A 26,675-nucleotide genomic window follows, 5' to 3' on the forward strand; every position below is an offset into this window, starting at 1 on the left:
CTTCCTTCCTTCCTTCCTTCCTTCCTTTCTTTCTGTCTTTCTCTCTCTCTCTCTCTTTTCTTTTCTTTTCTTTCTTGTCATTGACATTTTTTAAAAAGAGAAACTGGGTTATTTTTCCAGGAGAATATCTCACTTTCTGAATTTGGTTAGTTGCTTCATATTTAGTATTTGCTGAGAGTTAGAGCTAGAGATTTGGTTAAACTCAGGTTTCATTTCTTTAGACAAGAATCTTCTTAAAGTGATGCTCTCATCTGTGAGCCATCATATCTGGTTGTTCCACTTTTAATGATGCTGAGATTAATCACTATGTTCAGGTGTAGGTTTTTTGTTTGGTTGGTTTTCTTTCTGCTATTGTATATAGAACGTTTTCCTTACTGTCTTTCTAATACGTTATTGTTGGTATCTGAGAAGATTTTTAAAGCATATGTTTTAGTAACTGGACATCTGACCAAACTCTCCTTACTGTGTCAACTTAAAAATCATGAGATCTGTAAATCTGGAAAAGAGAACTTAATTTCTGAGAAGGGTTACAACCTGTAGGCTGGGAAGCGCAGCCTCTGGATTAGATCAAAAGTAGGCATTTCAAAGAGGATGGGTGAGAGAGGAGTTTTACACTAACTGGGTTAGCTGCATACATATTTAACAGGTTATAGGAGGAGCTATGAATATTCATGAAAGGGGTCACATGTATGCATGATGAGCAAACATAACATGTTACATGTGTCCCATGTTCGCTTTGTAATGGAGACTTAACATTAAAAATGCGGTAAAATCAGACTCTATACATCAAAGGTGAGACTTAGGACTCAAAGGTGCTTGGTGCACATTCTCTGTAAACTGACCAGTCCATGGTCAGTTGTCACTTATCAGGAAGGATTGCTTTGTAAGTTGGTCAGCAGTCATGTCGAAACCATGAAAAGGGAGGGGAATCTGGCCACAACATCAGGCAGTTGGTCAGTGGAAGAATTTTCCATTCTTTCTTTTCCAGGGCTGGTTTTTGTTTAACTCGTAGGAAAAAAAAGTCTAATGACAGGTAGTGAAGAAGAGGAAGACGTGACCAACCTCCTATCTCATCAAGGCCAGGAAACTTCATTTTTAAAGTTTTTCTGGGACCTCCTTAGCCCATAGACGTCTATTCAGTAGGTTGGGGCACTTAGGATTTTACTTTATCTCACAACTGTTTCTAATAATTTTTTGGTTGATCCCCTTCAGTGACTAGTATAGAATAGTCACACTTGAGCTTTGGGGTTGAAGTGTCTCAAATCAAACCCCAGGATGGTTATTTAGTCTTTCTGTGCCTCAGTTTTTGTTTTTATTTTTTTTCAATCTGTGAAATGGAGATCATGTATCTACCTCATAGGTTTATAATGAAGATTGAATCACTTCCCATAATAATCAGAAACTACATATTTGGGCTGGGAGCAGTGGCTCACACCTGTAATCCCAGCACTATGAGAGACTGAGGTGGGAGGATCCCTTGAGCCCAGGAGTTTGAGGTTATAGTGAGCTATGATCATGCCAATGCACTCAGAGTGAGATTCTGCTTCAAAAAAAGGAAGAAAGCAGATGTTTATTTTTTAATTTTTCCATATCTTTTGCTGATTGTGATATTGTGCTTTATCTTTTTTCATATTTTAGGCCTTTATTTAATTTTAGGATGTAATTATATAGGCCATAACAGTTTAAAAATAGCAGTGATAATATGCATCCTACAATAACACAAATAGCTAATATTTATTTTGCTGAGGCAGGGAGGATCACTTGAGCCCAGGAGTTCAAGGTTACAGTGAGCTATGATTGTACCACTGCTCTCTAGTCTGAGTGACAGAGTGAGATTCCACTAAAATAATTGGTTACTTCTTTGCCCCACTCCCACTCATTGTCCTTCTCAAACATTTTTTTCTTCATAGCATTTCTTACAATTACACATTTTATTTCTGTGTAATGTTTTTGTTTGCTTTGCTTTGCATTTTATTTTGTGTGGGATCTCCATGAAAATAAGGACCAGTCTGACTTGTTCAAGTTTGTGGTTAAGTAACAGGATGGTACCTGACCCTTAGAACTATCTTTATAAATATCATTAGATTGGATTGACTGACTCAATTAATGAACAAATGAACAAACAAAATATATGCTGAAGTAGCAGTCCTGGACATTGTACCTAATTTAGATTTTAATTTAACCTTGTTATTTTGATATTTGCTTTCCTTAATCAGTCGTTGCATGTTCCTTATTGTAAGGTGGTTGTGTTTCTTTATCATGAAAAAAATAGTTCTTCTGTGGGAGCAGTGGCTCACACCTGTAACCCCCACACTTTGGGAGGCTGAGACAGGTGGATCACAAGATCAGGAGATTGAGACCATCCTGGTTAACATGGTGAAACCCTGTCTCTACTAAAAATGCAAAAAATTAGCCAGACGTGGTGACGCATGCCTGTAGTCCCAGCTACTCGGGAGGCTGAGGCAGGAGAATCGCTTGAACCCGGGAGGCAGAGGTTGCAGTGAGCCGAGATCGCGCGACTGCACTCCAGCCTAGGCGACAGAGCAAGACTCTGTCTCAAAAAAAAAAAAAGAATATTTCTTCATTTAGCTATTAGCTTCTAGGCAAAATCTTAAATTTCAGAAAATAATTATACTCAGGTAGTCATACTACCTGTCAGGGAGACATGTCAAAGGAAATATGAAGCAATAGCTTTAAAGTTGTCCCACACCCTCACCCTGTTTTTCTTTTGAAGGTATCATACTAAAGGTAGAAAGGGAAAAAGAGAAATCTATGGTGTGAGTTCAAGTTTACTACTCTAAGTGTTTAAGAAAGGGCTCTGTTACCATGACAACAAATGCATGAATTTCAAGTGGAAAATTTTCAGTGTATGGGACTGATAAAATTGTAACATTCTGATTTTCTCTGGTATAGAATCGTTGTTTGTCAAGTTAAAAAAAATCTGTTAATATATGTTAACATTAAATTTTTAAATGTTTTATGATATTGTTTTCAAATTGTTTATTGTAACTTAAAATTATAGCCAAAAGAGTGTACTTTCATAGATCTGTCAAGCAGAAAGTTAAGTATTTGATTTGGCATTAAAAATTACTTTTCTAATCTGTACTAGATTTTTGCTAAATGGTAAATAAAATGGTAAATAGTTTCATGTAATGGGAGTTCTTGACAATAGAAAACGACCTGCTGCTTTATAGATTCCTTTGCCTTAAATGCTTGCTAACTCCGGTAGAGGAAAGCTGTTAAGCTTTAAGTGCTCTGTCATATTTGCAGGCTTTTATAGTGGAAGAGAACAGCAGTCAGCAATGATGATGGAATACTATGGCAGGTAGACTTAAAACACCATAAAGCACAGACGATTGTGTGTAATGCCTTGAATTGAATCCTTTTTGAATGAAATGATCAGCCATATGTGCCACCCTTATGGACCCTGGAAGAAGAGTAGAAGAAATGTACCCTAATGCTAACTGTGCATGAAATTGCAGTGTTAGGAGATATTGACCAGATGTTTCAATCTCAACAAATGGCTTGTTATGTGACTGAGTGAAAATATCTTTGCTGCTTTGATCACACACACCTTGAAGGAAGGGGTAATTTAATAGAGGCTGTCATAGTTCATCATTGTCAATAAACTTTGACTTGACCTTTGCCTTATGTTTTTGATGTTGCTGCTGATAAGTGTTGGTGGGCAGATGTTTACTGCCTTGAGGGATTTTGCTTTTTATAAAGTGTGTACTAGAAATAGTAAAGGAGAAGGATTTTCTCAATTCTTTTTTTATTCTTTGGTTATTAGTTGGCATGCTTCTCTGTGGATTTTGTAGAATTTCTGGGCAGATGCATTTGAGTGACATTCTTATGTCTAAAGATCACTTATGTCTAAAGATTCTTATGTCTAAAGATCACTGTTTCTCTAAAGGTTTCTTCCTTTCCTCACCTTTCTTTTTATTTTTCTTTTCTCTCTCTCTCTCTTTTTTTTGAGACACAGTCTCACTCTGTCACCCAGGCTGGAGTGCAAGTGATGCAATCTCAGCTCACTGCAACTTCTACCTCCCAGGCTCAAGCAATCCTCTCACCTCAGCCTCCTGAGTAGCTGGAACTACAGGTACACACCACCACGCCTGGCTAATGTTTTATTTTTTCTAGAGATGGGGTTTTACCATGTTGCCCAGGCTGGTCTTAAACTTCTGAGCTCAAGCCGTCTGCCTGCCTCAGCCTCCCAAAATGCTGGGATTGTAGGTGTGAGCCACCGCACCTGGCCCTTTCTCAGCATTCTGTCCTGGTTTTAAGTTACCACAATAAACTTCCTTGGTGATTTTTCTTTCTTATTTTATGTACAGCCTATTCTTTTGTTTTGATGAAAGTCACATTGAATAAAAATTTGACACCTATTGTAACACCATACCAGGTGCTGGTTATTTTTTTTATCCCTAGTTTTGGAGACGTTTGGAGATAAATCCATGCTATTTTGTAACCCATTTTTGTTAATCTTAAGAAATTGAGTGAAAGTTTCAGTAATACAATTTTTTTAAAATTATAAGATAATAGGATTTTAAAATTTTGGTAAATAGCTTTGGATTAAATGAGTTTCTTGTTTAATCTGATGCAGTTCTATAATCTTTTTGCTCTTTTTCTTGAAAAGAAACAGGCTCCCTCACTGGCTATATCTGGGTTCTGCCTATACTCTCCTTGGTGTAGTGGCCTAGACCCTGTTAGTCATCTAATGAAATCTGTGAATCCTTTCTTGAAAAACACATCAAAGTTTCCTTAAAATTTCAGGATGTTCATTGGATCCCGCCCCACCACGCCGCATATACCCTGCAATGATAGGAGCCCTTGGACTTCAAGCCGACTAACAAAGCTTAGAAAATAAGATTCATACTCCTTCTTAGTATTCTAAGTATCTAACAATTTGACATAGAAGTAACAGTAACAGTGTTAGTCATACTGCTACAATACTTACAACAGTAATAATAATAATAAAAAATAAAATTTACTCTCTGCCAACCTTATGCCAGATTCTATGCTGAACCTTTAACCTTTATTACTGGTTATATTGTTAATGATACCTCCAGATACAGTATATTCAGCATACTTTTCTTCTGTACTTTAGGAAATACTGTATCTTTAGAATACAGATTTGAGTAAGAGATTATATGCATTTTCGTTCTAAGACGTTTTAGAATACTGAACTTTTAGTTTTCTAATTCCAATAGTCAGTCTCTCTCTCTCTCTCTCTCTCTCTTTCTTTCCCTCTTTCTCGGCCTCTCTGCCATTATTCTTCCTCTGAAAATTAGCTATCCCACCTAAGGCTCATATATCCCCTAATTCCTGTTTGTAGTTGTGAGGGAGGAAAAATATTTTCCTTCTAAGTCCTCTGCTGTAAGACCCTTGTAACAAAAGGCAAATTAACAAAAATTAAATACACTAATTTATATTCTGTTTTATGTAACATGGAGGGAAATGAAGACTTGAAGAAACAGTTAAACCTGGGCATTTTTACATTAGGTTTTATGAAGAGTGGAAGGGAAAGGCAATAGGAGAAAAAGGGATATGAACTAAGAGTAGTAAACTGAGGGGACCTTAGCAAGACCTGTTTTCATGTCCTTCCATCTTCTGAGATAAGGATGTTCTTTTTTTCTGCATATAGTAAACATCCTCTCACATGGATGGTCTTATGATTTGCTTCAGAGGAAATCAGAAAGTCCTTCCTGCACCTGCTGTTCTCAAATTCCTTCAGCTTAAAATTTTCAGTATGTCAAGTGCCATATTTTGGGGTAGTGTGTCCAGATCTCCGTCGTAGTTAAGTGTCAGCTTGGATAAAGTTTCTCATATTTATCTTAGGAAATCTCCTTTGACCACTCTGCAAAGACTGAGTTAGGTGCTACTTGCATGTGCTGCAGTAATTCCTATTATATATATAATCTCTTATAATAAATAGTAACATATCTTGTATGTAAGCTTTATGTACCCTTAAATTGTAAGTTTTAAGAAGATAGAATCCTGGCTTTCCTGTTCACTTATTTGACAATTATTTAATTGCATAGAATGTAGCAGGCATTCTTCTAGATTTGGAAACACACCCTACAACACTTTTAAAGACGCCAAGAAAACAGTCTTGAACAGCAAATTACCATTAAGTGGAATTAATTCTATGATAGGAATGATACTGTTTGTTGAGGCAACATAAAACACAGGCATATAGACTGGGCATGGTTGTTCACACCTGTAATCCCAGCACTTTGGGAGGCCAAGGTGAATGGATCACTTGAGGTCAGGAGTTCGAGACCAGCCTGGCCAACATGGTGGAACCCCATCTCTATTAAAAATGCAAATATTAGCTGGACATGGTGGCGTGTGCCTGTAATCCCAGCTACTCGGGAGGCTGGGGTAGGAGAATTGCTTGAACCTGGAAGGCAGAGGTTTGCGGTGAGTCGAGATTGCACCACTGCTCTCCAGCCTGGGTGACAGAGCAAGACTCTGTCTCAAAAAAATAAAAAATAAATAACGATGGGCATACAGAACAGAGTTTAGGACAACCTTGTCTAAGTAAGTGAAACCTGAAACTTAAGTAGGAAGCTAGAAAGAACAAACAGAAACAGAATGAAGTATTCAGTGTACTGGAACATTGCATTCAAGAGTGTTAATGCTTAGGATGAACTTGGAGAGGAAGTTAATGGTTCAATCATAAAGTTGTTTATGTTGAACTTTGCTTAAGATACTTAGGTAACGATTGAAGGACATCTTAGGAAGAGCACTCAAAATGCAGTGGATTGGAGAAAAACAGAACTAAAAGCAGGGAGATGATTTAAGAAGCTTTTGCAAATGGTTGCATGGTTGGGAGGATGGAGTGACAGAATGGGAAATGATATCCATTGGGTAGAGGTTTCTTTTTAAGGTAACGACAATGTTCTGGAGTTAGTGCTGATGGTTGCACAGCTATATGAATAAACAGGAAACAACTGAATTGTACATTTTAAAGTGGCACATTGTATGGTTATATGAATATATCTCAATACATTTTTAAAAAATAGACTTTTATAGTAGTCTAATTGAGAGTAGATGGTGGCCTGTACTAAAGTGGTGTTAATAGAGACAGGAGTAAAAATGTGTCAATTTAATAGGCAAAATAGGGTTGAGTAGGTATTTGGATATTCAGATCAGTCATATGAAGACAAGTATAAGCTAAAAATGAGGGGGTCTCAGCATATAGATGATAATTGAAACCATGAGAGTAGATTAGATCATATCCAGAGAAAGTATATAGGGTGAGAATTGTAGGTAACCTGGGAATCCAGGCCTGAGAAACGCTAAGGGATGGAAAGAAGGAAAGAAGCCTACAAAAGAGATAGAGAAGACTTCTTTATCCATTATTAATTACAATAATGTCCAACAAATAATAGGTGAGCAACAAATATTGGTGGAATGAATTGAATGAATATACACTAAAAATTCTTCATTTTATCATAGTCTCAGGGCACTGTTGTCATCGTCATCTGTATTCTGCAATAGGCAGTGCCTTAAACACTTTGCTTACGTTATCCTATTCAATCCTCACAATAATTCCACAAGAAACATAATCTCTGAAAGAGTAGCTTGTTTACCAACACATGGCTGGATGAACTTATATACCTGAGTCTAACATTTATTTTTTTCTGCTAGGCCTAATATTCCCCAAATCTGTTATGATAATGTTAACAGATATTTACTAACAAAAATGACAGTAGAACTATTTAGGGGAAAGAATAGGATTATTAGAAATTGATTTTTATTCATAGGATACATGCCAGCAGGGGCAATGGAGCAGTTTTTTAAGGAAAGAAGCATAACATACTAGTTATTCAGTGAGAATGAATTATTAATATTTATGAAAATCTTGTGTTTTACCCTGTCTCACTTGGTGGTATTGTAATCATATGAGAATCTATCCTGTAAGTTATGTGATATTTGCTATTTTCCTAATCAATCTATTTCAGTTTCAATTTCCTCATCATCCTTTGCAGTCTGCTTGTTGCTATTTCTCAGTTTTGACGTTTAATTTCTTTTAGTTGTGCTTTACAGTTTTTCTGAGATGCCTCGTTGAGTTTTCTGTATAAAATTTCATGTCTTTGTCTTATCTTGCAGCTCTTTTAGTATCTAGGTGTCATTCTTCATCATTCTATTATGAATCGAATTAAAGCATATGGCATTATCTCAGAAGTGACTGCCTCTTGGGCATCATTGTCAGTTATATTGTCCTAAATATTGTATTTAGGTAATAAAAAGGAAATCTGCCTTGAAGGTAAAGTTAATATTAATAGAAATCTTTCCATATGTTGTTAAAGACTCTTGTTATGAAGTTTAATATGTCATTTATTTAGGCCTTATTTAAATTCAATTGTAAATTTTTTCCTTCTGGTTCCTTACCTTAATGAACCATCATCTCTTCTCATCATACTCTTTGCTCAAAAACCTTCATGTGTTGCTTTCTACCCTCAGAATGTTGCCTAAATTTCTTGAAGCAGTATTTAATGATCTGGCCTACATCTACCTTTCCCAATTGTCTCTTCTCTCCCATATAGTTGCTCTGTCACTATACTCCTAATAGTCTTTTATTTCTGTTTTTCATTGTTTTTGTTAATATTATATTGTTGTTTCCCAATCTGTGCACTAAGTCCCCTTAGGGTGCTGTAGCAAACACACAGAGAGTCTTCAGGCTATTTCAAAATTTCAGGGTAAACACAGTGACATCTATCAGACACAGCATGAACCACTAGCTCTAGATATTTCAGTTTTTGTTTTGTTTTGTTTTGTTTGAGATAGAGTCTCGCTGTGTCACCCAGGCTGGAGTGCAGTGGCGTGATCTTGGCTCACTGCAACCTCCGCCTGCCGAGTTCAAGCAATTCTCCTGCCTCAGCCTCCTGAGTAGCTGGGATTACAGGCGCATGCCACCATGCCCCAGTAATTATCATATTTTTAGTAGAGATGGGGTTTCACCATGTTGGTCAGGCTGGTCTTGAACTCCTGACCTCGCGATCCACCCACCTTGGCCTTCCAAAGTGCTGGGATTACAGGTGTGAGCCACTGCCCCCAGCTTGGTATTTCAGCTTTAACATTAGATTACTACATTTCTTTTGATGGCATTATACTCTGCAAAACTGGATCTTTGACGATTTCTGTGATAAAAAGCAAATACTGCTCCCAAATCAGTGTGAAACAAATGAGGGTGATGGTTACCAGTCTGATTCCGAGGTTTGAGAATTTTGCAGTGTCTAACAGGTACAAAATTGTTAGGAAATAAACACTTTTGGCTGAAACTAATTATTTAATAAATGGATTTTCTGTCATCCTAGGGGCACCATGATAAAATTTCTAACATAGGAAAGGAGGCATGTACTGTATGCTTACAACTCTTTTTTCTTTCTAGTTTGTAACCATTTTGGAAGATCATACCTGTCCTTCAAAGACCAGTTGATACTGCTACCTGTCTTTGGAGGCCTTTCCTCATCCCCTCCCCTCCACTGCAATTAATCTCTCTCATGGTATTTTCTAGTAATATGCTTTTTTACTATTGCTGTTTAAGTTAAACTAATTGAAGTATTTATTTGAAGTTACCAATAGTGGCTGTGGTTTTCCTATTCCACCAGTTAGGTATAGTTACTTACAGTATAATGAGAGCCCTTTCCTTCTTTGTATAAAAGTGATGCAAATATAATAATAGAAACCCCATAGTATACTAAACTGCATGGGTTATTAGTCAATTTCTTTTTATTTCTTTTTTATTTATTTAGTTTTCTTTCTTTCCTTTCTTTCCTTTCCTTCCTTTTCTTCCTTCCTTTCTTCCTTTCTTCCTTTCTTTCTTTCTTTCTCTTTTCCTTTTCCTTTTCCTTTCCTTTCCTTTCCTTTCCTTTCCTTTTCTTTTCTTTTCTTTTCTTTTCTTTTCTTTTCTTTGCTTTCTTTTCTTTTCTTTTTCTTTCTTTCTTTTTCTTGAGGGGAGTTTCACTCTTATTGCCTAGGCTGAGGTGCAGTGGCGCAATCTCAGCTCACCGCAACCTCTGCCTCCTGGGTTCGAGTGATTCTTCTTACCTCAGCCTCCTGAGTAGCTGGGATTACAGGCATGCGCCACCACGCCTGGCTAATTTTTTATATTTTTAGAGACAGAGTTTCTCCATTTTGGTCAGGCTGGTCTTGAACTCCTGACCTCAGGTGATCTGCCTGCCTCGGCCTCCCAAAGTGTTGGGATTACAGGCGTGAGCCACTGCTACCGGCCTTGTTTGTAAATTTCTAATTCTTACTACATCCTTAAAAGATCATAGGTTATGTTATCCACATTTTATAGTTGAAGAAATTGACGTTTAGCAGTGTTAGTTTTTCTCACACCCACATACCTCCTAGTCTTTAGCTATTCTAGTTCCTTTTACTTTAATATTGATTATAGAATCAACTTTTTGATATCCTCAAAAATCCATTGAGAGTTTGGTTGGGATTTCATTGAACTTATGAATCAATTTGGGGAGAATTAATGTCTTAAGAATATTGAGTTTTCAAATCCATGTACGTAATATAGCTCTTTGTTTATATAAATTGTTATTTTTCCTCAGCAATCTTTTGTAGTATTCTATGTATATGTCTTGCACATATTTGGTTAAATGTGTTCCTGCATATTTCAATTTTGGTGGTATTGTAAATATTGTTTTCTTAATTTTAATTTTCAACTCTTCTTTGAAAATTTATAGAACTACATTAGATTTTTATATATTCATTTTAAGGTCTGAGACCTTGATTAACTTACTTTTAATTCTAGAGCATTTATGTGGATTCCTTATGATTTTACATATATTCCTTAAACATACACAGGTTGGTATCCAGCCATAGCCTCAAGGGTTACTCTGTAGATTTCAACTCATTCTTCTCTGAAAATCTTTTTCACAATTTCTAGTCTTCTGGCTCTCCTTGAATACTTATCTCTGTCCCCTCATTTTAGTGAGAATGCCAGGCTCTATTTGCCTTCTTTCTCCCTCTCCATGGTGTGGAACTTACCTCCTGGCAGAGAGCCTACATGATGTCAAGGCACACCTTGTTTCTTTCCTATCAGAGATCACAGTCCTACCATGCCTGTTATTCAATGTCTGAAAATACTGTAGGTGTTTCCTTTTGGTTTTCTAGTTTACAGTGCAATAGTAATTCCAGACCCTGCTAATCACTTATGGCCAGAGCAGAAGTTAAAGTTTTTAAGGTGTACTGTACATTTATGAACCAAGGGAAGGAAGGTGGGCAGTTTATTTTAGCTAAAAGAAGGAACATTATCAAAGATTATAAACAAGGTTGAATCTCCATCCTGGAGAATCAAAATCTAGTAGTTGTGACTTTGTATTAGGAATATCATCATTTTTTTCTTTTTATTCCCTGGCAGACATGCATTAAATGTGTGTTGATTGAGTATCAAAATGGTAGGAAATAGATTAGTTACATGTTGGTGAAATATTATGTTTTAGATGCTTACAGATGTACTAAAATTTTAACAGAAATCTTTGCAAATTACTTATTAAATTTTCCTAAAGTGATTTTTAAAATTCTATTTCATTCTCAATTATAACATCTTTACTCAAATTATTAAATGCTTTGAAGGAGTTAACATGGCTTCTTTTTTTTTAATGGCTGTTAAAAACCTGTATGTTTAGGCTTGTTAAACTCTGGTTTTAGAATGACTTTTAAGTGGAAATCAGTGATCAAAAGCAAAGTTCTCACATTTTGTCAATATCTGAATACCAGAAATAGAATGTCAGGCAGTTTCTCATGTTGAAATATTCGATACTAAAAGGATAGAAAGCTGCTGAATATTTCTACTATTTATCAATTTTTGCCTCGCAGGTTCAAATAATATTTATTTGTAATGGAAATATTTCAATTCATTTAAATCCTGATTATGGAGTAGTTAGTAAATCAGGTTTAAGCCTGACTGTGAGTTGATATAGCCCTTATTTCAGACTGTAGTTTGAACATGTAGACTCTCTGATTATAACTAGGCTAAATTATATAATAATGACTTTATTTTCACTGAACAAAGTTTGCTATCATTTTGATGACAAATTATTTAAGTAATCGTAGTAAAAGTTGCTGTTGGCTCTGGTTTTACTTATTTTGCTATATATTATAGACATGATTGATCATTTCATACCTTATAGATAAATAAAAGTAAATTATAGAATAACACAGAAATTTTCTGCTAAATTTATACTTTCACTAAGTTTAATAACACCTAGAAATTCTCTGTTAAATTTATACTTTAACTAATTGTAGAATAAAGTATTTTAAGTTAGGCATTTATACTGAGACATTTTATAATATTAACTACTTCATGTTATTTACTCATTTTGATAAATGGAGTGATAATATCCAAAATGGAATAAATTAAGTTTAAATTATTGTTATTCTTTAAAGGAATGATTTAGCTACAGTATGTTTGTCCCACCTTTTAATTTTGAACATTTTCTAACTTACAGAATAGTAAATGAACTTTTCTATACCCTTCACATTGATCCACCAACTGTTAACATTTCAACACATTTGTGTTCTCTCTTTAAATAAATATATGTGTGTATATTTTCCTCAGAATCATTTTGAAGTATTTATTCCTTATTCAAAAAAATAAGCATTGGTACTGTTTTCTGATATATGATCAAGATTCCAGATGTAGCAGTTATTCTGATAGTGTCCTTGATAGCTGTTTAATTTTATTCTCAGTCCAGGATCCAATAAGAATCACACATTACATGTATTGGTACTGTTTCTTTTTTTTTTTTTGAGACGGAGTCTCGCTCTGTCGCCCAGGCTGGAGTGCAGTGGCGCAATCTCGGCTCACTGCAAGCTCCGCCTCCCGTGCCTCAGCCTCCCGAGTAGCTGGGACTACAGGCGCACACCACCTCGCCCGGCTAGCTTTTTTTTGAATTTTTTCAGTAGAGACGGGGTTTCACTGTGTTCGCTAGGATGGTCTCGATCACCTGACCTCGTGATCCACCTGTCTCGGCCTCCCAAAGTGCTGGGATTACAGGTTTGAGCCACCGCGCCCGGCCTAGTACTGTTTCTTTAATATACTTTCCTCTCATCTTTTTGGTCAAGGCATTTTCTTCTTTTAAGGGTCCAACCCAGTTGATTGTAATATGTGCCACCTTGTGGACTTATTCTCATTATTTTAAGCAGTAATAGTACGTAAGTGACACTGTGTATTTCCCATTGCATCACATCATAAGGTTTATGGCTTTATTGATAATGCTAATTGATAATGATTAAGATAGCATCCCTCAGGTTTCTTGCATAGAACCTTCTTCCCTTTCCCCATTTCATATTTGTATTTTCCTTATCCTGTTCAGTAAACCTAGTTCCCAACAGCATCAACTTTATATTCATTTGCTCTATCCTACAGTACACACAAAGTAGTTTAACCAATAACATAACCAATAATAAACTTACTAAGTAAAGTTTATTTGTTGTTTTTGTTCCTTATAATATATTCCATCAAGACTGTATTGTTATAAGAGCATACTGAAAAATTATTTACATTATTTTTTCTATGTACTTATGTTACAATTTGATACCTTCTTTGATTTTTCATTCTTGTTATATTCAACTTCATAATTTGTTTTTCTTCTAATGGAATTCAAAATTCAAATTAAATTTTATTATTTGAAAATGCAAAATTTTCACATTTCAGAAGTCAAATTTGAATGTAATGCTATATTCAGAGAACTCTTCTATTCCTATTCCTCTACTCCTTTCCCAGTCACTCTCATAGAAAATCATTTTTCATTTCTAGTTTATTCTTTCTGTGTTTCTTTTTATAAAATTAGCAAACACAAAATTATATATACATTCTAATGTATGTATATAGTATAGTATCTATACTAAAAGAATATATATGGCTGAGTGAGGTGGCTTTCACCTGTAGTCCCGACTACTCAGAAGACTGAGCTGGTAGGATCTGTTGAATTCAGGAGTTCGAGGCAAGAAAATATATATACACACACACACACACACACACACACACACACGTATATACATACACATACATTCTCTTTTATGTAATAAAAACCATAACATTAACTTTACCATCTTAACCATTTTTAAATGTACCAATTAGTATATGTATGTTGTTACATAGTTGACCTCTAGAACTTTTTCATCTTGCAACACTGAAACTCTGTACCTGCTAAACTCTAATTCTCCGACTTCCCTCCCTCAAGTCCTTGGTAACCAACTTTCTACTTACGTTTCTATGATTTTGACTACTTCAGATACTTCCTGTGAATGGAATCATACAATATGTGTCTTTTTTGTGACAGACCTTATTTAACTTAGCAAGTTCTTGATGTTCATCTATGTTGTGGCATGTGACAGGATTTCCTTCTTTTGTTTCTTTATCCTTTAATTGTTGATGGACGTCTGGATTGCTTGTACCTCTTGGCATTTATGAATATTGCTGCAGTGAAGATGGACATGCAAATATCTCTTTGAAATCCTGCTTTGAATTCTTTTGACTGTATACCCAGAATTGAGGTTGCTTGATTGTTTGTTAATTTTTTAATATTTCTTTTAGGAACCTCCATACTGTTTTCGTAGTGGCTGCACCATATTACATTTCCACCAACGCTGCACAAGGGTTCATTCACTTCTCCACATTTTGCCAGCATTTTTTGTTTTCTGTGTTTTCGGTAGTGACCGTCCTGATCAGTGTGAAGTGATATCTCATTGTGGTTTTGATTTCCCTGATGATTACTGATGTTGAACATTTTTTCTTGTGCTTATTGGCCATTTGTATATCATTTTTAGAGAAATGTCTATTCAAATCCTTTGCCCATTTTAAGATCATGTTATTTGTATTTTTATTGTTCATTTAGAAGTTTGTTATATATTCTGGATATTAACTTTTCATTGGATATATGGTTTGGAAATAAGTTGCCTTTTCACTCTGTTGGTTGCCTCCTTTGCCATGCAGAAGTTAAGCTTGATATAATAACGTTTATCTATTCTTGTTTTTGTTGTCTGTGCGTTTGTGCGATATTTATGAAATCGTTGCTAAATCCAATGTCCTGAAGCTATCCCCCTATATTTGAAAATAATATATATTATTAAGTTTTATTCTTTTTTTTTTTTTTGAGACGGAGTCTCGCTCTGTCTCCCTGGCTGGAGTGCAGTGGCGCGATCTCAGCTCACTACAAGCTCCGCCTCCCGGGTTCCCGCCATTCTCCTGCCTCAGCCTCCCGAATAGCTGGGACTACAGGCGCCCGGAACCGCGCCCAGCTAATTTTTTGTATTTTTAGTAGAAACGGGGTTTCACTGTGGTCTCGATCTCCTGACCTTGTAAGATCCGCCCGCCTCGGCCTCCCAAAGTGCTGGGATTACAGGCTTGAGCCACCGCACCCGGCCCAAGTTTTATTCTTTTTTAAACAAAGCTTTTATACCTTTGAGACTTGATTTTTTTTAAAGTTAACAAAATATCCTGGAAATTACTTTATATAGATGGAGTGTTCCATAGAGCTTTTCCTTGTTTTCCATTGTTTTGTTGGGGTTTTTGAATGGCTGTGTGGTATTCCATTATATGGATATATCATAGTTTAATCAACTGATCTTCTACGGGTGGACTTCTAGTTTGTTTCCAACATTTTGCGTTACAAATAACATCTCAATACTTACATGTTGTTTTATATTGTGGATGAGTCTCTAGAATTGGGATTGCTGGTCATCAAGCTGTTACTATATCTCATTCCTACAGTTTTATCTTTGTTATTTTTTTCGTCTCCTCATCCTTTTACCTCTCAAATATGCATGTATTTCTTTTCTATTCCAAATATTCACGAACAGATTTTATAAAAATTTATCTTGATGTCTTTTGACTTTGTATGTAGATTATTTGTAGGTTATTTTGCTATCTCTTAAGTGTTCAAAACCAAATAGGTGTTAGCTATGGAATCACTAAAGAATATTAGAACCCTCAGGGATTTGAGCTAATTATGAAAGGTAAAAAGTTCAAATCTGTGAAACGTATACATCTTACAAGAAGTCCATTGTCATTAAAATTTATTATAATTACTTTAATGAAAAAATGAGATATTTGTAATTAGAACTATAACACTATTTGTGAATTTTTAGAAGAATTTTTTAGATACGAGCATGTTTTAGCTTAATTTATGTATGAATTACTACAATAAGTATGACAATCATAGTAACAGCCACAGCTAATATATGTTGTTTACTATGTGCTGGGTACCATGCTCAGCAATGCATGTACATTAATTTACATCATTTCAATTAATCCTCAACGACCTTATGAGATGTATTTGTAATTATATCTCCACTTTAAACATGAGTGAAGTGAGAAATGTTAAGTGATATGCTCTAACATGCTCTAACTCATGCAGTTAGTAAGTGGCAGAAGCAAGATTTGAACCCAGACAGTCTGTAATCAAGATGGATTCTGCTCTTTTTATGACAATGCTAGACTTCTTATATTGGAACCCACTATTATTTTCCTATATCAGGCCAGCATTTGTCTTAAGGTCTGTATGATTTTAGCTGCTGAATCCTTAACCACTCTATGTACTTAATTTCTCTCCCCAATGCAGTATAAGATATTACATGGTTGTTATATATTTTTTTTTTATCGTGATAGCACAGAATTGAAATTCCATTCATAACAGTCACAGTTTCTCACAAAGCATTCTTTTCACATCACTATCCATGGCAGAATACTGAACTATGTGTACCATTTTTTTGACCCATTAAATTATTTATGTTCCTGTTTTACAGTGGATGATTCAACAGCCACACAAAGCAGCAACATTTTTTGGATGCATTGGGATAGATAAATTTGGGGAAATCCTGAAGAGAAAAGCTGCTGAAGCCCATGTAGATGCTCATTACTATGAGCAGAATGAGCAGCCCACAGGAACTTGTGCTGCATGCATCACTGGTGACAACAGGTCAGTGTAATTCCAAGGGAAGCACTATACTAATTGGCTATTTTAACACTGGTAAAATCTGAATTCCAATGTGAATTTGGAATTTTGACTTTATAATTCCTTTTAATGTTTGATAAATGCTTATTCCTTATATCAGTTTTCCTGTGTTGTTTTTAAATTTACTTTTGTTAAACATGCAGTTGAATTCATGAGGCATGTGGAATAAAAGTTTGAGATTATTTAGTCCTGTCTCTACTTTTTATAATTAGAATCAGAAAAGGCAGATAGCTTGCTCAATGCCTTGTAGCTAATTTGTTGCGAAACTTGAATTAGAAAGAATATTCTTTTCACCATATCCTGAGGTTGGAATATTAGAATGAGAGACAGAGAGAGAGTGAGTGTATGTGTGTGTGTGTGTGTGTGTGTGTGTGTATGTATTTTATGTATATAAAATACAACATTACATTCAGGCTCATATGACTTAGTTATCTAAATGATCATCTAAACCATTTCTGGCAAATAGTAATTCATTCATATTAAATAAACTCAGCCATGGGTAATATACCACTAACGAAACAACCAAGTATATTTCTATATACCCTTACTTATTAGAAAAGTATTCTTTATATGAACTTGAAATATCTCTCTCAGGCCCCTCCATGTATTGGTTGATTGTTCCTTTGTTCCCAAATAGAGATACTCCTTCAATGTGTTCATGCTTTGCTAACGTTATTACCATATCAGCACAGGCTTTTTTTCCCTTTGCAAGGGAAAAACAAAATAACTGCCCTACCAATTATTATATTGCTGGAATAATCAAAGATGACCTCTTTTTAAATAGTGATTCACTAGAAATTTTGCATTACTTATAGTTGGAAATATGTAGTCTGTCCTCTTCCATTCCCTATCTCCTTTCTTTTCCCATCTTCCCTTCCTTTCTTTTTTCTCTCTTCATCCTCCTTTATTTCCTTCCTCCTCTCCACCGCCATCTTGCTCCATTTCTTCTATTTACCCATTTTATTGCTCACTACTTGACCTTCAGCAGAGGTATATTAAGGAATGGACTATTCTGGAGACTGGGGATCAATAAGCACAGTATTTACTGAATAACCAAAATACAGCATTCAAAAATTATTAGGGTATGTAAGCCATTTTCAGACTTTTCCTTTAATTTTGTTTTTTATATACAGGAGAACTTCATGATTTTAAGGTTTCAGTAAACATTGAAATATAGGATTAAGAGATTAAAAAAAAAAAACTAAAAGTGTTGAAATATGCTTGTTTAGACCTTTGCCCTTAGTTTTCCCAAGGCCAGCCTTAATCTGTAGGTGCAAAGTTTTACCATTCGTGAGAAGTAGGTCAAATTTTCTTCTGAGATCACTTAGGCTACAGTAATATTACTAAATTGTTTTGGTATGCTAAATTGCTGTCTTAAAGAACAGTTATGGCTGGGTGTGGTGGCTCATGCCTGTAATCCCAGCACTTTGGGAGGCTGAGTCGGGTGGATCACCTGAGGTCAGGAGTTCGAGACCAGCCTGGCCAACATGGTGAAACTCTGTCTCTACTAAAAATACAAAAATTAGCCAGGTGTGTACCTGTAATCCCAGCTACTCGGGAGACTAAGGTAGGAGAATTGCTTGAACCCGGGAGATGGAGTGAGCCGAGATTGTGCTACTGCACTCCACCCTGGGCAACAGAGCAAGATTCTGTCTCAAAACAAAACAAAACAACAACAAAGAAAGAGAGAGAACAGTTATGATAATATAAGATCTCCTAGATGTCAAAAACTTAACTTTTATACTAATTTGATAGTTATAGTGATATTGTTCAGATGATATGGGAATCAAAAATTGGGGAGAAATCTTCAGTATCTAAATCATTATCTAAATTCTGGACGCTAATACAGTTGGATGAATTGTTTTGAATAGGTCCGGTAACCTTTGGCTGCCACTATCAAAAACTCAGAAATTGGCTAGGCATGGTGGTCACACCTTGTAATCCTAACACTTTAGGGGGCCAAAGCAGGCTGATCACTTGAGCTCAGGAGTTTAAGACCAGCCTGGGCAACATGGCGAAACTCCATCTCTACAAAAAATACAAAAATTAGTTGGGGATGATGGCATGTACTTGCGGTCCCAGCTGCTCGAGAGGCTGAGGTGGAAGGATCGCTTGAGCCCCGGAGGTTGAGGCTGCGGTGGACTGGGGTTGTGCCACCCACTGTACTTCAGTCTGGGCAAAAGAGTGAGCCCCTGTCTCAAAAACAAAAAATAAAACAAAAAATTTCAGAAATCGAAGTGTTTGGGTAATTCAGTATCTTTCTTGATCCAGGTTCTTCCTCTTCAAAGTCAGAATCAAATACATTGGGATAATAATACTCATATTTTTCAGGCTTGGTGGCTCATGCCTGTAATCCCAGCAGTTTGGGAGGCCAAGGCAAGTGGATCATTTGAGGCCAGGAGTTCGAGACCAGCCTGGCCAACATGATGAAACCCCACCTCTACTAAAAATACAAAAAAACTAGCCAAGTGTTGTGGCGGGCACTTGTAATCCCAGCTACTTGGGAGACTGAGGCAAGAGAATTGCTTGAACCCGGAGGCAGAGGTTGCAGTGAGCCAAGATGGAGCCATTGCTCTTCAGCCTAGGTGACAAGAACGAAACTCCATCTCAAAAAAATAAAAAAGGAATCTTTTATTTTTCTTTTGGAGAAACTGTAGTTTCCCATCAAAAAGTCATTGTATTATCAAAATAGAGTTTAGTATCTGGTACCAGAAGTGTTTGCTTTTATTTAGTAGCCATTTTGTCAAAATTTTCCTAAAGTCACAATTACTAAAATATTTTTATAAATTAGGTCTAAATTTTCTTAAGTTTGTAATATAGTTATTTTGTATTTGGATATGTTGATGCATATTACTCTTTCCTTCCTTCGTTTACTTGAACATAAACAGATGTATCTTTTAGTAGTAAATTGGCAGATGGATGAGTGGAAAGACGTTTTGGAAGAGAATTGAGATTTTTTTTTTTTTTTAACAGTGTAATCGAACATTTTACCAAAGTCTGAAATGATAAGATTTTTTTATAAGCTATAACTGTTACAATTTAATAAGAAAAAGAGAAAAATTGGCAAGTAATTTTTTAAATTCTGAAGCAGTATGAGGAAGGAAAGTATTTTTATTATTTTATAATGTAAATAATTATTGTATTTATTTTTAATTAAACAAGCCAAGTGACACTTGTAGCAGGATTTTATTTTTTATTTATTCATTTTTTGTTTTTTAGAGATGTGGTTTTGCCTTGTTGCCCAGGCTAGAGTGCAGGTGGCATGGTCATAGCTCATTGCAGCCTCAAACTCCTGGGCTCAAGCAATCCTCCCACCTCAGCTTCCTGAGTCCCTAGGACTATAAGTGTGCACCACTACCCCCAGCTAATTTTGAAAATTATTTTGTAGAGATGGGATCTGGCTGTGTTGCCCAGGCTAACCTGAAATTCCTGGTATCAAGCAATCCTCCCACCTTGGCCTCTGAAAGAGCTGGGATTTCAACTTTGAGCTACTGCACCCACCTGTAGCAAGATTTTAAATGCAGTATCCTGCTTAGATATTCCATCTCTAAAACTGGACCAGTCAAGGGACTTTTCAGCTATAGAAAACAATTCTAATTGATTTCAGTCCTTAGAATATAATGGTTTACAAATTAATTCCTTTTAGTGAATATGGTCTACATTTGTAAGTGTCTTTTGTGACATTAATTCCATACTTGGCTTTTAAAGCCTTCGATTAAATAGACAATTATAGTATGTTGATATTTATTTTTATCAAGGCATTTTTCTACTATAAAAAATGTTTTTAGTTGTATAGATTTCTTTTTATATAATGAGTTAGCTTTATTTCTTAACTGCATTTTGAACTATTAAGGTGTAAAAAGTAGGTCTTATTTTACTATCAAAAGGCAACTTAAATGCCAATTTCTTTCTCAGAATACCAGGTGTTGTTTAGAACAAAAATTATCATAGATACCTCAGAAAGTTCTCAAAACAAAATTGTATTTATATTTATTTAAAAATCAATAACATCAGTTTTGAAGAATTAATTAAACTGTAAATTGTAAAATTTGCAAAAAATACTGGTAACTGTCTATAGAAATATATGCTAAGTTTGGCTATAATATTACTTGCTTATTCTTTGGTTGTTTTAGGTCCCTTGTAGCTAATCTTGCTGCTGCCAATTGTTATAAAAAGGAAAAACATCTTGATCTGGAGAAAAACTGGATGTTGGTAGAAAAAGCAAGAGTTTGTTATATAGCAGTAAGTACTTACCTAATTCAAATCTCTGGTACATATTTACATGATGGATTATAGTTGTTGTCTGATATATATTTTAAAGTAATTATCTTTTATTTACCGTGCAAATTATTATTTACCTATCTCAAAGCATATGTTAGATTCACTATTGTGAGTATAGAACAGAAATAATTATCTTTCTATGGGTAACATAATTTGTATTATTTATCTTCATGTCTACCTATTTTTGGATACATTATGCATAGGTGCTTCCCAACCAAGTGCAGAATTCTATATTAAATCAGTTTCCTAATATATGTTAAAATAATTCTACAAACTTACATCTTACATTTGTAGGCAACTTGCATTGTGCAGAAAAATATTAGTAGTATATATATTTACTGCAAATAGTCTGAGCTGATTTGCCTAAAAAACTTAATTGCTATTTATTCCATAGTAATTACCATGACACCTCTTAATTTAATATTTCAAAAACATTAATCGTGACAAATCTCTTAAATCTGGAAATAAGGGCAGGGTGTTATTTGAATTATTAAGTCTTCTGATATAAAAATAATTGGTTAAGAATTTATTTCTAAAATAGGACTGTACCAAAAATTCTTCTGAATTAATCACCCATGATTACCTTGTTTTTATTTAATATGTGTTAAATGTGGCTATACACAAATAAGTAGATACCTATGAAAAATTAAAAGCATCTCATATGCGCGTAATATATGGATTTGGTATAACAGCTGCTGCCATTTCACTACCTGAGCTGTGTGAAATAGCTGGTAAGATGCGTAAAATAGGACTGTACCAAAAATTCTTCTGAATTAATCACCCATGATTACCTTGTTTTTATTTAATATGTGTTAAATGTGGCTATACACAAATAAGTAGATACCTATGAAAAATTAAAAGCATCTCATATGCGTGTAATATATGGATTTGGTATAACAGCTGCTGCCATTTCACTACCTGAGCTGTGTGAAATAGCTGGTAAGATGCGTAAAAATTGATTATCCTACTAATAGGAACATGTTTATTGAAAATATAATTATTTCTTTCAGTCTAATGTTAATGTCTCCTACAGCATGTTTATGTGCACTGTTCTAGGCTTTACAACATTGTTATTGATTCCTCTGTATACCAAATCCTACCCCTTTATAACTGTCAAATAAATGCTTACATTGAGAAGATTATATAACGGAAAGTTACGCTATCTTTTCTGCCACTATGTGAGAAAAACATTTCAAGGATTAAATATTTTTTCCCCTTTATTATTTCCATTTCATTTTATTTCGCAAATTGGTCTCATGTTCATTCCATTTTTCGAATCTTGTTACTATATTTTTTGTAGTGTGATTCTTTATGGGGGATTTATGTACTATTTCAAACCATCTTACACGTGAAAGTCTGATTTTCCAAAAGCACCATGTTTAGAGTTTGGCATAATTTATGTGTATTTGTTGACTATGAACTAAGACAGTGTATTCTGATGAAAAAGTATATTTAACTTGACAATTACAGTCTTCTATGTTTCAGTTTATATTTGTTCAATCCTGAATTGTGAGCCAACTTGCAAACAATTCATAGTTATAATGATTATACAGTATAACACGTCTGGTCAACTTTGGGTGAATGGAACTTTTATGAAAGTATAGGTTCAACTTGCAGACAACTTATAGTTTTAGCATTTATGCACTATATTGTATCTAGCCATATTTGGGTGAATGGAGTTTTATAGTAGTGTTAAATATTTATACCTAATGTGCAATTTTGTACAGTGTAAAGTGATCAGCTTTGGTCAAATTAATAAGGCAAATGGGATTATTTTTGACATTTGGGTGGTGTATTCAGCTAGAAGAAATAACAAAATGGATTTCAGTTGTTATCTGTGATGCAGGTGTTAGCTTGTAGCTTCTGTTTCAGCAGTTTCATAAAAAGAATGATCTCTTATGTTGCCAGATAAATCTATACTCTTCTCATAGCTTGGCTTATTCCAAAATAGTTCTGAAAATAGTAGACTCATATTGGATACCTGGGATGCTGTATATTCTTAGTGAACATTTAACAAATATTTTCTTGGCGATTAAGAGCATAATTCGTATTCATTGAAATCTGTGAACTTCTTTTGAAATATAATGTTATTTCCACAAAGACACTGCAGGTTTTACAAAGCTGTAATTCCCTTTGATTTCAGAGCATCCTGAAATGAGATGTAGTCTAGTCTAGTTTTTTCTTAGCATATGGTCAAACCATAAATTAAATGGGCTGCCCCATACTTTCTGGTTCTATGAGGTCAGCAGTCTCATTACATTATCATCATAAACTAATGAGGTTTAAGAAGTTAAAGTTCTGGGGGCTCTTTAATTCTAAAATGATTTTGATCTAAGGAAGCAACTCAGTTTATCTATTAAACAAATTTCTGTAACTAAAACATCTGTCTGCATCACATAAGCTAAACTAGATCTATGTACTCAGCTCTACTTCTTCACACTAGTCTCTAAACTAGCAGTGTTTAATGAATATTAAGAAAATTGCAAACCTTCTTCTTCATTTTCTTTACCATATAATTCACTGAGTAAGTTCACACTGGAAACCTTCCTGATTGAAAAGCTAAAATTGAATATGGATACACCAGCATCCTCTTTGGGTTTAAATACAGTGTCAAGATCTTTTAAAATTTATTTTTTATCTTTCATAATAAATGTTTCATTTTATGCCATGTAAACTCAGTTTTTCCATGTTTAAACCAACTTCTCAGATTCTTTATTAGCAGGTAATTATTGACTACTGGTTATGGTGACTAGGTAATTATGTTTTTGAAAACATAAGTCTCAGGTTCTCTTCACCTTAGAATTATCTAAGGGATGCATCTGTTTTTCCTCACTTAAATAGTATTTCCTGACTAGGCAGGGTGGTTTATGCCTATAGTCCCAGTGCTTTGGGAGGCCAAAGCCAGTGGATTGCTTTTGGCCAGGAGATTGAGTCCAGCTTGGGCAACATAGTGAGACCCCATCTGTGCCAAAAACAAATTCTTTTAAATTAGCGATGCATAGTGGCACTCACCTGTAGATCTAGCTACTTGGGAGACTGAGGCAGGAGCATTACTTGAGCCTAGGAATTAGAAGTTACATTGAGCTATAATTGTACCACTATACTCCAGCCTAGGCGACAGAGCAAAATCCTGTCTCAAAAAAAAAAAAAAAAAGAAAAGGAAAAATAATATTTCTTAAATTAGACCTGTAAGACTTATTCAGGAAAGGCTTATGAAAAAGAATAGTACATTGGAGCCATTAATTTTTCTGCATTATGTATTTCCTTCTTTTATATTCTTAACTTTTATTTTTACTTTTGATTTTTTTTGTAGATAAGGTCTTGCTCTGTTTCCCAGGCTGGCTGGAGTGCAGTGGTGTGATCACAGCTCGCTGCAGCCTTGAAATTCTGGGCTCAGGCAATCCTCCTATCTCACCCTCCCGAGTAGCTGGGGCTACAGGTGTAAGCCACTGCACCTGGCTTGTATTTCCTTTTTAAGGTGTATTAATCTGCTATGGAAAATGTAAAAAAAATTAAAATGTGGCAATGATAGCATAAAGGCTAGGTGAAAATTAGCACTATGTTTCATCATGAATTTTGGTAGTTACATTTTTACTTTTTTTTTAATATTTTTCAATGTTTAAACATTTTCATTTTATTCTGTAACTATAATTTTTGTAGTCTTAATTCTATATTTAAATGAGATAAATGCTTATCATCAACTACTTTATCACAATTTTCCCATTCCTTTATTGTTAATTTTGATTATCCCTTGATTGGCTCCATTTTATCATCAAACTTTTTTTTTTACAGGAAGGACTTAAAATGCATCCCTTCTTGAGCTTTTATTTACTTCCTATTGCTTTTACATAAATGACAACTCATTTGGTGTAATATTTTTCAAAACAAAATATTTTGTAGTTATTGCTTCATTGACTTCTCATACCTTTTCTGGGAAAGCTAAGCCAGGTTGATTTTTGTTTGTTCTTTATTATTGCCTTTTGTTCCTTCTTTGGGTTTCCTTTGTTGTTGTTCTCTTTATTCTGCCTCCCACTACTTTGCCTTATTCTTTTAGTTTGTTTGTTAAGGGAGAAGAGTAATTTATTGATTTGTCACTTTTTTTCTACTATAGGTGCGTGCTTAGTGCTATACATTTCTAAGGCTTAATTTGTCTGCATCACATATTGTCATGTTGTCATTTTCATTCACTTTGAAATACTCTCTAGTTTCTCTTTTAACTACTTATTTGAATCACGGGTTATTTAAATGTCTGTTGTTTAATTTCTAGATATGGGGACTTTGCAGAGATCTTTCTCTCATTATAATTGTGAATTGCTATATTCATCTCCCATATTCTATTAGTTTTTACTTATGTTGAAATCTTTTGTTAGGTGCATAAGGTGCAAGGTTGATTATTTGGCCTGTTTTTCATTATGAAATATGTATCCCTGGTAATATACTTTACTCTTAAATTTACTATCTAATATTAATATAGTCAATCCAACTTTCTTTTGATTATTGATATCATGTTATATCTTTTTCCTCCCTTTCACTTCTAACCTATTTATGTTTTTATCTTTTAAAGTGCATTTCTTATAGACAACATAGTTGAGTCTTATTTTTTGTCCAACCTGACGGTGTCTCCCTTTTAACTGGAATGTTTATACCATTCCAGTTAGCAGTATAGTTAGGTTTGATTTCATAATCCTGGTATTTGTTTTCCATTTCTCTCATGTGTTCTTCATTCTCTTTTCTCTCTCCTGCTCTCTTTTGGGTTAATCCTGTGTTTTTGTCCTTTTTGTTGGCTTAATCTCTCTCTTTTTCTCTTACTTTAATGGTTGCGTTAGGATTTATAGTGCACATCTTTCATTACATTTTGCTTTCACATATAGTATTAAAGTACCTTATAGTGGTATACTTCCATCTTACCTTTCCTAACCTTTATGCTATAATTGTCACATTTCAATTTTTTTTTTGTTACTGCGCCTTGCTGTGTTGCCCAGGCTGGAGTACAGTGGTGCAATCGCAGCATGCTGCAACCTGCGCCTGCCGGGTATAAGCAATTCTTGTGCCTCAGCCTCCCAAGCAACTGGGACTACAGGCATGCACCACCACGCCCTGCTAGTTTTTTGTGAGTTTTTTTAGTAGAGATGGGTTTATCTATGTTGGCCAGGCTGGTCTCGAACTCCTGGCCTCAAGTGATCCACCCACCTTGGCCTCCCAAAGTGCTAGGATTACAGGCATGAGCCATTGTACCCGGCCTTAATTTTTTTTTTCTTTGAGGCAGCATCTTGCCCTGTGGTCTAGGCTGCAGTGCAAGTGGTACACTTATGGTTCACTGCAGCCTTGACTGCCTGGGATCAAGCAATACTCCCACATCAGCCTCCTGAGGTGCTGGAACTACATACAGGTGCATACCACTGTGCCTTG

At 35.1% G+C, this 26,675-nt stretch overlaps 1 protein-coding gene across 4 annotated transcripts in view; it reads left to right on the forward strand.

The window, feature by feature from the left end:
* The window catches only part of ADK (adenosine kinase), a 620,365-nt gene that overhangs the window by 253,338 nt on the left and 340,352 nt on the right, over nt 1–26,675 (forward strand). For all 4 annotated transcript variants that reach the window (XM_011928472.1, XM_011928446.1, XM_011928455.1 and 1 more), the window contains 2 exons: nt 16,777–16,949; nt 21,119–21,227. In XM_011928472.1, the coding sequence (XP_011783862.1) occupies nt 16,777–16,949; nt 21,119–21,227 (282 nt within the window). The remainder of the gene's footprint in view (nt 1–16,776; nt 16,950–21,118; nt 21,228–26,675) is intronic.

This window comes from Colobus angolensis, unplaced genomic scaffold (genome assembly GCF_000951035.1).
Source record: "Colobus angolensis palliatus isolate OR3802 unplaced genomic scaffold, Cang.pa_1.0 Scaffold12, whole genome shotgun sequence".
NCBI lineage: Eukaryota > Metazoa > Chordata > Mammalia > Primates > Cercopithecidae > Colobus > Colobus angolensis.